The sequence below is a fragment of the Phallusia mammillata genome, chromosome 5 (assembly GCF_965637545.1).
Source record: "Phallusia mammillata chromosome 5, kaPhaMamm4.hap1.1, whole genome shotgun sequence".
Taxonomy (NCBI): Eukaryota; Metazoa; Chordata; class Ascidiacea; order Phlebobranchia; family Ascidiidae; genus Phallusia; species Phallusia mammillata.
In genome coordinates, this window is record NC_137256.1 from 14,796,323 (window position 1) to 14,811,082 (window position 14,760).

A 14,760-nucleotide genomic window follows, 5' to 3' on the forward strand; every position below is an offset into this window, starting at 1 on the left:
AGGTATAAGTTGCAATTTTACACATAATTTTTTGAACTGACATATCATCACACAATCCTAAAAAACACTGTATGGTAGATTGTTAAAAATATTGGCTCTGGTGCATGTGGTATCAACAAATTGGCAGTCAAATGCTGTGGATGCAAAGTTAGTTAACAGCAGCAATTTATGCACTTTTTCATGTTTTTTTAAATTTATTATTTTCATGTAGTCAAGAAAATTGGTATTCTAGGAAGGCCACTTAGTTGGATTTATTGACTACGGGGCCAGAAATGCAGACACCATAATGGCAACCCATATATGTAGCAAGGTGGTACACATATGCAAATTGTGCAATTCAGCGAATTCAAAGTCCAAACTTGCTACATAAATAAGGTTAATTGCCATTTTTTTATGATATTATTCAGAAAATTCCAAAAACTAAAACATTTTTATCAAACTAAACGCCGCAGCTCAAAAAACTATCGACAAGACGACAAAATATGTGTATGTTCTTACCAATGCACACGAAATGTGTACTTGTTCATTCGAGCGTGCAACGTCTGAAGGAAGGCAAAACCAATATATTCGCGTTCGTGGTAATTAAATTAGATTTGTTAAAATAAAAATGTTTAAAAAATACATCAACAAAACATAACCACACATTAAAAGCTACATCTTGTTCTATGTAGTAATTCACCCGAGAGATTTTTTTTAATATTTAGTCGGCAGACGAGTTGCGCATCTAGTGAATTAAGTTATCTATGATAGTATACTAACATAGTAGTCCAGCTCAAAGTCTATGGATTTTGGTCCAGCTATTGTTACCGTCACGCTTGATTAACTCTGCACGCTTGTCGGATGCTTGCATTGAGTTGGGTGCTTTAGGAGCAGGAAAATGACAAAACTGAGCGTGCGTGGTCGGTTTTATGCATCTACCATGTGTAATATTACTACGTTTGGTTGGAATTGTGCTGTTGGGGATAATTTACTGAGTTTTTTTGCCTTTTAGTCCTTCTTTAAACGCGTTGAAGTGATTTGAGCGTGGTTTTACCTAACATATTCAAGGGTGCATAAAGCTTGTTACTGATTAATCTAAAGTCTGGTGAAAATTGAACTTTGCCAAACTGACTGCATTTTTAATGAACTGATATTTAACGACTTTGACCCCGACCAGGAACTCGATTCGGACGGACGAAAAGTCAAGCTTAAACGAAGACCATATTTTTTTCCCAAGTAGCTCATTTCAAACTGTCAACAAGCGGCAGATTTTTCATAAAAGAACTGATTAGATGAGAAACTAAGCAAAAGAGTGCTGTGAAGCAAAAAGTTTATTTGAAAAAAATTCAAGGTACGAAAACAATTGCTAGACATCATAAACAAGTGTTAAACTGGTGCAGATAAAACAGTTAAATGCTGTGATTGGTAACATAGAGTTTAGAGTATTTGGAAGGTGATGTTTTGTTCATGGCAAAAAACAATTTTACAAAAGTAAACAAAATTGTTCGCAAGTTGCCCACCATGCAATCACAGCAGGGCAAGCTGATTTCTTCAATGGAGAAAAACCCTGGAGATCACACTTATCCTTCATCAGAGTTACTGCAACTTTTACAAAGTGTATACCTGAAATGCTTGAGAAAGGGTTTTTTGGCCAACCAACAAGCTAGACTTTTTTGTGTATTGCAAAAGTTTTTCCTTGATCTTCATTATGAAAGTTTCCAAAATAGGACATGTGACATTCTGGAAGTTGATATGGATAAAGAGAGTGTTACATCTTATTTGCCAGTAATTGCCGATTTCTATAGATTCCCGCATTTCCTTAGTACAACTTGTGTTGTAACCTAGTGCGTTGTGTGACGTAACAATCGACTGCCAGTTTTGTGTGATAACGCAACGTGGTTTAGTTCTTTTCGTTGCTGACTTCCGTGAAGCACGGTGCTGCGTCGGTTGTTGTAGAAAAGCTGTTTATTGACGAATATAAGATCTACAAAACACCCTATCTGTGTGGACTGCGTGTTGGAGACCTTTAGGAATCGCGTTTCAATCCCCCCTCGTGTGACGTTCCGCGCTGTAACCGGGGCGCGTTCACGGGACGTTACAGAGAGAGTACCCAATAGGTTTTAATATTCGTGGATTTATTTATTTGTGTCTTGTCGTTCACGTTTGCCGAAAAGCTCTTCTAAAATGTTCCAAAGGTCTACCAATGAAACCAAAAAAAGGGGCTCTGAAAATATATCAAAATAAAACTGTCAAAAGTGTCTGTACTTTCTGCACAATGTGCTTCAAATTACAAAAAATGATGCCTCACCAAAATCTGTTCAATACCACAAATGGGTATAAACCACAGAAAACAACTAATTTTTAATGCCTCATTAAGCAACTGCTGGGGAACCGAAGTGATGGCAATATGATTAATAAGCCAATAGATAGATGATACGTAAGCTGCGAATACTGCTCACTGTTTTGACAAGGTCTCATCAGTGCACCTGATGACAAGACACAGGCCATGTTTGCTAGTGTAGTAACATGCTGAAAAACCTTGACTCGCCAATTCGGTTCATTGCCTCAATTTTAAAGCAATTTCTACAAAAAAGATGCCTGTCTATAAGTTTTCAAAAATACACTTCAAAGAGTTCATACAATTGAAAGCTAAAAACGTTTTAATAGCTCTACATACATTAAAAAATAAACCCAATAACTAAAAAACTTCAAAACAGACACGGATTTGTCGCCAGCGGCTTTTAAAAACTAGCTGTTTACCATGTACCTCATACAAAACTTCAGGCGACGTGCAGTGTTAGTCATGCGTAACCGAAATGCGCAGGATAATAAAAGAAACAAGAGGAAAAGAGGAGCTGGACTACCATGTTAGTATACTATGGTGACACTAAAACGCTGAATGGGCGGGACGGGCGCGAGATGGCGGGACGTCGTGAAAACCGCTGAATATCGGGTTAAATTGCTGACGGTTAGTGCTATCAAGGTTGGGATAAGGTTTTATAATAGAAAATCATTAAAAATAATTCCCCCGGATACCTTCCGCGACAGAACGAAACATTCAGCGGCCGAGGGAGACTTCCCGCCCAAGCATTTTTGCTGAATGTCAGGAAACAGCTGAATAAATTTTAGGCAGGGACATTTTTTGATTCACATACTTTTACAAAACCTCAACCCAAACCTAAAAGCACTAACCGTCAGCAATTTACCCGATATTTAACGGTTTCCGCGACGTCCCGCCCATTCAGCGTTTTAGTGTCACCCATCGCAGAGGTCACTGCGATTTCGAGTCCAGCGTCTTTGTGTTGTTGGTAAACAACGAATTGGAGAGTTTTAAAACTGTAGTAATTTTGGCATTGTTTTGTGCACAGAAAAATAAAAAAATGATTTCATTTAATGAAAAGTTAATAAATCCAGTAAGGGAACACCCCGTGCTATACGACTGCAAGCAGAACAACTACAAAGATGACAATTTGAAGTTAAACGTTTGGTCAAAAATAGCGGTTGAGTGGGAAGAAGAAGGTTATTTTTAAATTAGTATAGAATTATTATTGTTTTGTGTCTGTTTGTTAGTCTTGTTTACTTGTGTTTATGTTTGTGAGAATGATTGACAAAATGTTATTGTCTCGTTTTGTTACAGATGGAAGTTACATGTTACTGTTTATAAAAAATGGATACAGGAAGTATAGGCTGGGTCCTAGCTGTTTTTGTTTAGTTTAATTTTTTGTTTTCAGAAGTTGAATATTAATAATTTGACCCACAAAATTGTGTAAGAACAGTTTAGTGTTTGTTTTAGAGGTGGTTTTATGTCAATAACTTTACCTTGTTTTCATTATAAGACAGGCTGGGAAAGTTTTGTTGTAGTAAGTTGTAAATTCCCTTGTTTGTAAAGCAGCAAATTTTTAAGTGGTAGTCACATTTATGTTTTATAGAAAATTTACTTTTTTCAGTTGACACATGCAAAAAAAGGTGGCGAAGTTTGAGGACAAGGTATGGGAGGGAATTGAAAAACTGCACAGAAAGCAGTGGTTCTGCTGGCAGTTTGAAAAAAATATGGGAATGGATGGATAATCTTCCATTCCTTTCAGATCACATGAGACACCGCCAGTAAGCTTCTGGTTTCTATAGCTATGTTGGTTTGCTTACCTACCTTGTTCAATTACAGAACATCCTCAAACTATGAAAAAATGCTCGATTTTACTTTAGAAAATATGGAAGATGAGGAAATTCCAACATGTTTGGATGACTGTATACTTGGTATGCTTTTATATTTAAATTATTTTGTAGTAGTCAGTGTTGTGAAGTAACCTATTTTATGTTAAAATATTGGTTTTTGTACCCAGTGTAATTATAACACCAATTTAAGTGGGTATCAATTTTTAGTCCCTGAAAAAACACCCTCATCATCCAAGAAAAGAAAGATGTCAAATGACAGGGAGTACGAGCAACTTCTTTCTATACTAAAAACAAGCCAATACTCCATTATAAAATGCAATGAGGCAAAAACCAAACAACCAAATGATGAGTTAGTTGATTTTGGGAATTTAGTTGTGGCCAAGTTGAGAAAGTTTAAAAATAGTTCGAAGCTTCAGCACCAAATTTTAAATTTATTGTATGAGGCTGAAGAACAATTGTAAGGGGGGGTTAAACTCATTAATTTCGTTTTTTCCTCCTTGCATCACTTTTTTGCATTTACTTTTTGTTGTTGTTTACGTATATTTTAATAAAGAGGTGATCCCAATCAAACAAAATGTACGTTTATTTCAAACACCAAAATAAAACAGGAAGTTATAAATAAAAAACAGGAAGTAATAAAACAAAACATAATGGTTATTTTACCGCAAGCGGTTAACATATGTATCCTGCCAAGATACTTGGCCGGATGGGCTAAGAAAGTAGTTGGCATACTCATCGCGAATGATGGCAGCTGGTTGGGAGTGCATATTCGACCCTACTTGTTCTATTGGGCGCATGGTAGCATTTTCACTTCTCCATTGCCCCGATTGAACGTTACCAAAACGATCTTCGCGATCCACCAGGGAAACAATATTGTTTGTGGGTGATTTTTAAAAAGTTATGCAAGCAGCAGGCTGCTTTCGTGATAATTTCAGCCTTTTGAGGTGTGGCGACAATAGGTGAACGAAATATTCAAATTTACTGCTTAATATACCAAAGGCATTTTCTATAGTCGATAGTTAAATATTTTTTGAGCTAAGTTAAGGTTACGTCCTGGGTACGGCCGAAGCAAATTTTGTTTGAGAGGAAATGCTGCGTCAGCGAGAATTGTGTGTGGTAAAACCACGTTTGAGCCAGGCAACATTTTGGGAGGAGGTAAGTTTAAGGTACCATCCTCTAAGGCCCGACCAATTGTGGAATTGGAAAAAAACGCCACCATCACTGTGTCGACCATTGTCACCCACGTCAACAAATGTAAAACAATAGTTAGCGTCGCACATGGCCATTAAAACAATGCTAAATGTGTGTTTATAGTTAAAAAAAGCACTTCCAGAGTTAGCTGGTGCCTGGATGGAAATGTGTTTTCCGTCAAGTGCGCCAACACAGTTTGGAAAACTCCATGATTCTTCAAAATTTTTGGCAATAATTTTCCATTGTTCAATTGATGGTGGTTCAAGATATTTTGGAGACAATATGGTGGTGCTTGTGCAGACGATGTTTGGCATTTGTTTGAATTTGAAATTTGCTTGGAGCTTTACTGGTAGTCATGGAAAAACGAACGGTACCCGGCCATATTTTTAGTTTTTATCCACTTGTGGCGCGCTTGTTTAACGCAAAAATCGCTTCGTGTGTGCATGAAACGTCGCAACCATCGCAATGGTCCAGTTATCGCATTCATCGCAATCGCATCCATCGCATCGTGTGTGCATCGGCCTTAAGTGACAAACATACCAAAATATTTTTCATTTGTAAATTTTTATGTAAAAATTTAAATAATGAACGTATAGTCACTGTAGTTAACTAATATGTGTATGTGAGCAGACCTGCAGCTACAAGAAAAATTATCTGTGATAATTATGAAAACTTATGTTTTGTTTAGCAGGTACAATAAAGACATTTTTTTGTAATATAAGCCAGGTATTTTGTCAAAACAAAACTTGTTTTAATTAGGAAAAACTAGTTTTAATGTATGTAAAGTAAGCTGTATTTTTCTGGTTCCCTATGACCAAGGATTCCCATGTCTGACTTGATTGGATTTACCAATACCATATGTAGGTTTGTATTTTGTAGTAACATGTTTGATATATATCAGTATCAATTATCAGTATAACTTTTGCAATGTTTTAAAAAGTTGGCATTAGTATACTTTTTGCCTTGTCATTCACATGCTGTTCTATCAAATGTTGGTAAATTTTGTGGCCTAGTTTTGTTTGTCATGTGCAGTAGGAGAAAATAATATGTAAAAAGTAGTTTTAATATGTATAAATACTATACCACTATAATCTTTAACACTTAAATACTCTTCAAATCTAGAGTGTTGTTATTTAGATGTAACTCAAGATCCTGAAGTGTCATTACTTGATCAAGGTGAAACTAAGTCTACATCAAGGCGCATGTTGGGAGTGTACTGGCTTTGAAACATCAGAACACTGCTATGCCAATAAAAAAACAAACAAATATTCAGTATTTCAAATGGTTTGTTGTTAGTTATGATCCCAATAAAATGTTTCTGGCTATTTCATTTTGTTTCCATGTTGAAAATAAAAAGTTGCCATGAAGTTTTGCATGAAATCCAGGTATTCAATCGGGAACAGGACAGAAATTGTACTTAATAAACAGTAGTTGGTACTGGTATTGGTAACATATGTTTAATGACATATAGAATTAGGATATAGCAATATGTAGCAAAGAAAAAATCACAAAACGTTTTCCTCAGGCATTTTGGTGATTCAAACATTTTATTACTGTACAGTAAACATGTACATATGTACAGGGAATATGACGTCACAATGTCAATTAATTCAACAGTAGTTAAATAAATATGATTTAATTTTTTTATTGACGAATAAACATTCAATGGCATTTATTCATTTAGCAAACTGTGTTTTGTGTATAAGACGTTTCCTAAAGAAGTTGGCCGTTCGCCCAGCTTTACGGTGGCCCATGAGGGCAACGTCCGAAAAAGTTTAAATCGCAAAATATATTTTAAAATCGACATATATATTCCGATCGCGATTTCAATATTCGCCGATCGCGATTTTAATGTTCGCCAATCGGGATTTCAAAATTCACCGATCGCGATTTCAATATTCGCCGATCGGGATTTCAATATTCGCCGATCGGAATTTCAAAATTCACCGATCGCGATTTCAAAATTCACCGATCGCGAATTCAATATTTGCCGATCGGGATTTCAAAATTCGCCGACAGGGGCGGCTCGTGCTAATATTCCTGCCACAACAATACAGATAACTTTCATGATACTTATTTTTTATTCCTAAGTATAATTTTTATAAGTATAATTTCCGCCTTGATCGGCATTTTTTTCATTTAAAAAAATTATGGCATGAATATGTTATCTATGGTGGAACTGCAGCTCCAGTTTCATGACGAATCGTGACGTTTTACACTTGTGCGCATGCGCACTTGGAAAAGCTACATGCCGGGCGATATAGGCGACTGGGTGCTGCGGCTCGCGCAGCTCCACCAATCACGCAGCGTGTGAACCGGCCGCTGTAGTTGTGTTGTCTGTTCCGGGTTTATTGTGCTCCAAAGCCAAACCCAAAGTCTCTCTATTAAACATGTTTTCTATGGATTTTGGCCAAACCCGTGTACTATATTCTAAGTTCGACAGTGAGTACAGTTAAACAATTTTTTTGCCATGTTTTGATTTATTTGTTTGAATTTGAAGGTTAGTCGTAAATTTTTAAGATGACTGTAAGTGGGCTTCAGTTTTTGCAGTTATCATTGAATTAGAAAGTGTATCTACCACCTTGAAAAAGAAAAAGGTCATCTAACACTTTGAAAAGTCACGATTAACCTTTATAATAAAAACCTGAAAAAAAAGTTAGGAAAAATGGGATAAAACATCTTCTATTCCAAAAATGTCATGCAGGAATAAGCAACCACAAGAACTACTCACACTGTGAAGTTAAATGCTTCACTGAAATTCAGGCAATATTAAATGCAGAACAAGCATTGCACAAGCAACAGGAATTTTGAAATACCTTAGTGATGACAATTTCAAGTTTTGGTTTCTTAAAACACACCATGTGGACAGTATTTGCAACCAAGTGCAATCTTGTGTATTGATATAATGGACATGTTATGTTTCTTTAAACAGTAGCTGCTAAATTGTTTTACAGGAAATGTTTCTTAAGAATGAACATTCTACAGGGGAGATAGTAGTGACCACCAAACATATCCTGTTGTTAGAAAATTACTGAAACTTTTAAAGGAAAAGCCAGCTAGCCAGCAATTTCCATGAGTCTCTCAATAGCAAAACGGTTCTTGAAAAGGATGTCAACACTGAAAAGGATGCAAACTTTCCTAAGGAACACCATTATTTCCAAAAAGACTTGCACTTGCAGTGATAGCACTAAATAGAAAAAAAACACGGTTTCTTGGTTGTCATTTGGAAATCAAGGAAGAAGCTATCAATTATTTTGCTTAAACTATAGCTTTATGATTCATTTTGGTTGTAAAATAGAAGCACAAGGTTTAATCATATGTTTTAAATTTAAGTGAGAGTGTTGTAATTTTCAAAGCTTGCAGAGTTTTGTACTTCAAAAAAGGAATTATAAGCTATTTGCCACCAAATAAAGCAGAAAGTTTAGCAGTTAAGAAACTTACAAACAATTTATAGTTGTACACAAAAATTAAGAAAAGATGTTGAATAAACAAGTTCTGACACAAATGTAATGTGGTTGTTGAATTTGTCAGTTATGATACAAATAAAAAGCTTTATGGCTATTTTTGTGTGTGGCAATTATAATCTGTGACGTGTAATGGAATATGTTGAAAATGCTGACTGTGGCTATAAGGTACTTAAATGATACATGACCATAATAATGACTGAATAGCAAGTGTGTTAGTTAGTAGTCATTGTTATAACCAGTTTTTCTTAAATGTTGTCCAATTGAAATACTTCGACCTTTTTTGACTCATTTATTAATAATTTTTTTCTATATACTGTTGTTGTGTTTTACCGTATTTACAACCGCTTTGTTTCGAGTCTGTGTCACGTGTGTATTTGTGCCACATTATTACTAAATGTTATTGAGTTTGGCCTGTCGCTGTGCAAGTAAACAAAATTCCCCAATGATACCGTCTGCGGTTTACACCCGTGTACATTATTGCGTAACAACCATTACGTCACAATGGAGTTGCTAATTAGGATTCGTATTACTTGTTTTTCTACACAAAACAATGACTAGAAAACTAGAAATGTGGCTTTTCTATATATTGCCAACTTATATTTGTCCTATAAAGGATAAAAATTGGAGCAGCACCCCCAGACATTTTAGGCACGAGCCGCCACTGTTCGCCGATCGCGATTTCAAAATTCACCGATCGCGATTTCAAAATTCACCGATCGCGATTTCAATATTTGCCGATCGGGATTTCAAAATTCACCGATCGCGATTTCAATATTTGCCGATCGGGATTTCAAAATTCGCCGATCGCGATTTCAAAATTCACCAATCGCGATTTCAATATTTGCCGATCGGGATTTCAAAATTCGCCGATAGGGATTTCAATATTCGGCCCTTATGCACGTGGTAAGTAAACATGCATTTACAAAAAAACGAAACAAAATAATAAATATGTGAAGTAAAATACCAAATTACTAGAAAACATTGCAAATCAGCCTTGAACGTAACTACGGTTAAAGAAAAAAGTTTTGTTGTTGTACTTTAAACAGTATGTAACTTCGTTGGTTTCGAAAAATATTCCGCCAAACCGACCACGAGGTTTAGTGAAACTAGCATAGCGAAAACGGTAGTAAGGGATTAAAGCAGGGGTGTCCAACACGTGGCACGCGTGCCAAAAGTGGCACGCAGAGCATTTGAAAATGGCACGCAAGTTTTTGCACATTCAGATGGTAAACATTAGGATTTGTCAGGCAATTAATATTTTTTTATTGATTCTTTTTGGCCTTTATTCTAACTTCAGTAAAGATGATCAGTATCAAGGTTACACAAATCCACTAATTAAATTGGTCGTTTTTAGATTCGATCCGTCTACTTTTAGGCGCTTGAAACTGTCGAATTCTGGATAATTCCGGGCCTTTATGCTGTCGTATTGTATTCCATGTTATGGATTCTGCGCTTTAACCGACATGGTATGCTATAAAAGGTTTCTGGAGTATCATAAACAAGTTTACTCGCGTTTGACAACATATTTTTTTCTACCGTTAAGACGTTTAAGACATGGTAAATCCTTCGTCTGTTTGCAAAACAGCTTTTAACACATCTTCGGTCTCGGAATGAAAAACCTTAAAAAAGTACTGTTAAAAATGCCATACTACATGTGTAGTAAGAAGTAACACAACTTTTACAACTCAATAAACATTATTTACTTAGCATGTTGCTCTACATGATGGTACTGTATGCTAACATTGTTTCTACAGAGATGTTATTATTTGATCATACATCAAATGCCACCGTTCCACTCACCTGTTTGTAGATGGAAGCGAACTGAGAACCACTAATCTCCTTCGGAACCGATGCAGTGGCAGCTTCCATTCCACCAACAATGTACTTAAAAGTCATAGGTGAGAAAAATGCTGGACCACCATCCACTTCTATAACTGCCATTTTTAAGGCTGCTGACAATTTTTCTTTCTTTTCCATACTAGTCAGGTTGCAACTCGTCGGCTCAACAATACTTGTTTGTCTACCTACTATTTCAGAATCTGATAACGAGACTGCATATGGCTGCTGCCGGCTCTCCAAACATGCATCAGCATGTTCTTCAATTTCACTTTTGGGGTATTTCTGGTTGCATATTGGACACCTCAACGAAACCTTTGTGTAGCTACATGATGGAATCTCCCTAAAATGCAAATGCAATAAACAAATTTGCACATTATACAATAGATGTAGGTTTACATACCTATTTTGATTTTCATTTAAAACATCAGAGTCTGTAGTAATGTAATGTTTCCAGTTGTGTTTGGGCAAATCACCCTCATTGTCATCATCACTGACATACAAAACCTCTTCTTCAATCATGCAGAGGTAAAGATATATTTTGGAGTATGGTTTACAGAGTTCATCTTTGTATTTTTGGAGACAGAAGACTTCATTCGAACCTGGTATTGTAAGCACTTCTTTACCATCAGGATAAAAAAGTTTGTAGCTGTTTTTACAATGTCTGATAATTGGTCTTTTTCATCTTTCCTCTAAAGTGAAATGATTCTTTTTCATCTTTTTTCTTTGCATTAAAAAAGTCAAAGCTAAGCAGCCTTTTTAACTTCTTTCCCTCTGAAACATTATCAGGTGCAGCAACCTAACTTTCATTTGCAGTGGGAATTTTACAGGAACAGTGAGGACAAAACTTAAAATGTTCTTCCACAGGTTTACCACAGCTTTGAGAGTTCATCTTTGAAATCGCGATCGGTGAATTTTGAAATCCCGATCGGCGAATTTTGAAATCCCGATCGGCAAATATTGAAATTGCGATCGGCAAATATTGAAATCCCGATCGGCAAATATTGAAATCGCGATCGGTGAATTTTGAAATCGCGATCGGTGAATTTTGAAATCCCGATCGGCAAATATTGAAATCGCGATCGGTGAATTTTGAAATCGCGATCGGTGAATTTTGAAATCGCGATCGGTGAATTTTGAAATCCCGATCGGCAAATATTGAAATCGCGATCGGTGAATTTTGAAATCGCGATCGGTGAATTTTGAAATCCCGATCGGCGAATTTTGAAATCCCGATCGGCAAATATTGAAATCGCGATCGGTGAATTTTGAAATCCCGATCGGCAAATATTGAAATCGCGATCGGTGAATTTTGAAATCGCGATCGGTGAATTTTGAAATCCCGATCGGTGAATATTGAAATTGCGATCGGTGAATTTTGAAATCCCGATCGGCGAATATTGAAAACCCGATCGGTGAATATTGAAATTGCGATCGGCGAATATTGAAATCGCGATCGGTGAATTTTGAAATCTCGATCGGCGAATTTTAAAATCCCGATCGGCAAACATTGAAATTGCGACCGGCGAATATTGAAATCCCGATCGGCAAATATTGAAATCGCGATCGGCGAATATTGAAATCGCGATCTGAATATATATGTCGATTTTTAAATATATTTTGCGATTTAAACTTTTTCGCACGTTGCCCTCATGGGCCACCGTACAACTTCGCTTCGCTACGTTCGGTCTAAACCAGGGGTGGGCAAACTTTTCAGTGCAAGGGCCGCATTCAAAAGTTCTTAATCTTATGGGGCCGCATAGTGTTTCACCAACGGCCGCCAATTGCTTGCTTGTTTTTGTTTTAAAATAACTGGTGCAAAGAATTTGATTTATATCATATATATACCATTTAAAGCCACCTAAAATGCTCAGATTAATAATGTCTTTCTGGAACAGTGAGGACAAAACTTAAAATGTTCTTCCACAGGTTTACCACAGCTTTGAGAGTTCATCTTTGAAATCGCGATCGGTGAATTTTGAAATCCCGATCGGCGAATTTTGAAATCCCGATCGGCAAATATTGAAATTGCGATCGGCAAATATTGAAATCCCGATCGGCGAATATTGAAATCGCGATCGGCAAATATTGAAATCGCGATCAGTGAATATTGAAATCGCGATCGGCAAATATTGAAATCGCGATCAGTGAATATTGAAATTGCGATCGGCAAGTATTGAAATCCCGATCGGCGAATATTGAAATCGCGATCGGTGAATTTTGAAATCCCGATCGGCGAATATTGAAAACCCGATCGGTGAATATTGAAATTGCGATCGGCGAATATTGAAATCGCGATCGGCAAATATTGAAATCGCGATCAGTGAATATTGAAATTGCGATCGGCAAGTATTGAAATCCCGATCGGCGAATATTGAAATCGCGATCGGTGAATTTTGAAATCCCGATCGGCGAATATTGAAAACCCGATCGGTGAATATTGAAATTGCGATCGGCGAATATTGAAATCGCGATCGGTGAATTTTGAAATCTCGATCGGCGAATTTTGAAATCCCGATCGGCAAACATTGAAATTGCGACCGGCGAATATTGAAATCCCGATCGGCAAATATTGAAATCGCGATCGGCGAATATTGAAATCGCGATCTGAATATATATGTCGATTTTTAAATATATTTTGCGATTTAAACTTTTTCGCACGTTGCCCTCATGGGCCACCGTACAACTTCGCTTCGCTACGTTCGGTCTAAACCAGGGGTGGGCAAACTTTTCAGTGCAAGGGCCGCATTCAAAAGTTCTTAATCTTATGGGGCCGCATAGTGTTTCACCAACGGCCGCCAATTGCTTGCTTGTTTTTGTTTTAAAATAACTGGTGCAAAGAATTTGATTTATATCATATATATACCATTTAAAGCCACCTAAAATGCTCAGATTAATAATGTCTTTCTGGAACAGTGAGGACAAAACTTAAAATGTTCTTCCACAGGTTTACCACAGCTTTGAGAGTTCATCTTTGAAATCGCGATCGGTGAATTTTGAAATCCCGATCGGCGAATTTTGAAATCCCGATCGGCAAATATTGAAATTGCGATCGGCAAATATTGAAATCCCGATCGGCGAATATTGAAATCGCGATCGGCAAATATTGAAATCGCGATCAGTGAATATTGAAATCGCGATCGGCAAATATTGAAATCGCGATCAGTGAATATTGAAATTGCGATCGGCAAGTATTGAAATCCCGATCGGCGAATATTGAAATCGCGATCGGTGAATTTTGAAATCCCGATCGGCGAATATTGAAAACCCGATCGGTGAATATTGAAATTGCGATCGGCGAATATTGAAATCGCGATCGGCAAATATTGAAATCGCGATCAGTGAATATTGAAATTGCGATCGGCAAGTATTGAAATCCCGATCGGCGAATATTGAAATCGCGATCGGTGAATTTTGAAATCCCGATCGGCGAATATTGAAAACCCGATCGGTGAATATTGAAATTGCGATCGGCGAATATTGAAATCGCGATCGGTGAATTTTGAAATCTCGATCGGCGAATTTTGAAATCCCGATCGGCAAACATTGAAATTGCGACCGGCGAATATTGAAATCCCGATCGGCAAATATTGAAATCGCGATCGGCGAATATTGAAATCGCGATCTGAATATATATGTCGATTTTTAAATATATTTTGCGATTTAAACTTTTTCGCACGTTGCCCTCATGGGCCACCGTACAACTTCGCTTTGCTACGTTCGGTCTAAACCAGGGGTGGGCAAACTTTTCAGTGCAAGGGCCGCATTCAAAAGTTCTTAATCTTATGGGGCCGCATAGTGTTTCACCAACGGCCGCCAATTGCTTGCTTGTTTTTGTTTTAAAATAACTGGTGCAAAGAATTTGATTTATATCATATATATACCATTTAAAGCCACCTAAAATGCTCAGATTAATAATGTCTTTCTTGGTACTTAATTTAGCTAAACGAAGCTAACTGTTTATGATGTCATAATCTGTATTGTGACGATTGCGGTGCCTGTTTTGTCGCATTGTTTGTACACAATAAGCAGATAAAAAACCTGACGTATTGTATATATAGTTACTAGGCTGGTAATCTTTTTTCCAGTTCTACGAAATCCATTTTTTGCAGTT

The 14,760-nt window shown here is 36.9% G+C and overlaps 1 protein-coding gene and 1 long non-coding RNA gene across 2 annotated transcripts; both read left to right on the forward strand.

Annotated features, from left to right (window-relative positions):
• Nucleotides 1-3,849: 3,849 nt before the first annotated feature.
• LOC145229897 (uncharacterized) lies at nucleotides 3,850-4,701 on the forward strand. The gene is made up of 3 exons (XM_080095241.1): nucleotides 3,850-4,083; nucleotides 4,142-4,233; nucleotides 4,360-4,701. Exons 1-3 carry the CDS (start codon nucleotides 4,040-4,042, stop codon nucleotides 4,611-4,613), a joined length of 390 nt encoding a protein of 129 aa, XP_079951367.1. The 5' UTR covers nucleotides 3,850-4,039; the 3' UTR covers nucleotides 4,614-4,701.
• Nucleotides 4,702-6,117: 1,416 nt separating this feature from the next.
• Nucleotides 6,118-6,677, forward strand: LOC145227624 (uncharacterized). The gene is made up of 2 exons (XR_013859939.1): nucleotides 6,118-6,203; nucleotides 6,481-6,677. It is a non-coding gene; the product is annotated as an uncharacterized LOC145227624 (long non-coding RNA).
• The last annotated feature ends 8,083 nt before the right edge of the window (nucleotides 6,678-14,760 follow it).

Coding starts and splice junctions, on each gene's coding strand:
- LOC145229897 (XM_080095241.1), top strand. CDS start 4,040: ATGGATAATCTTCCATTCCTTTCAGATCACATGAGACACCGCCA. Junction 4,084..4,141: donor GATCACATGAGACACCGCCA/GTAAGCTTCTGG, acceptor GTTCAATTACAG/AACATCCTCAAACTATGAAA. Junction 4,234..4,359: donor TTTGGATGACTGTATACTTG/GTATGCTTTTAT, acceptor ATCAATTTTTAG/TCCCTGAAAAAACACCCTCA.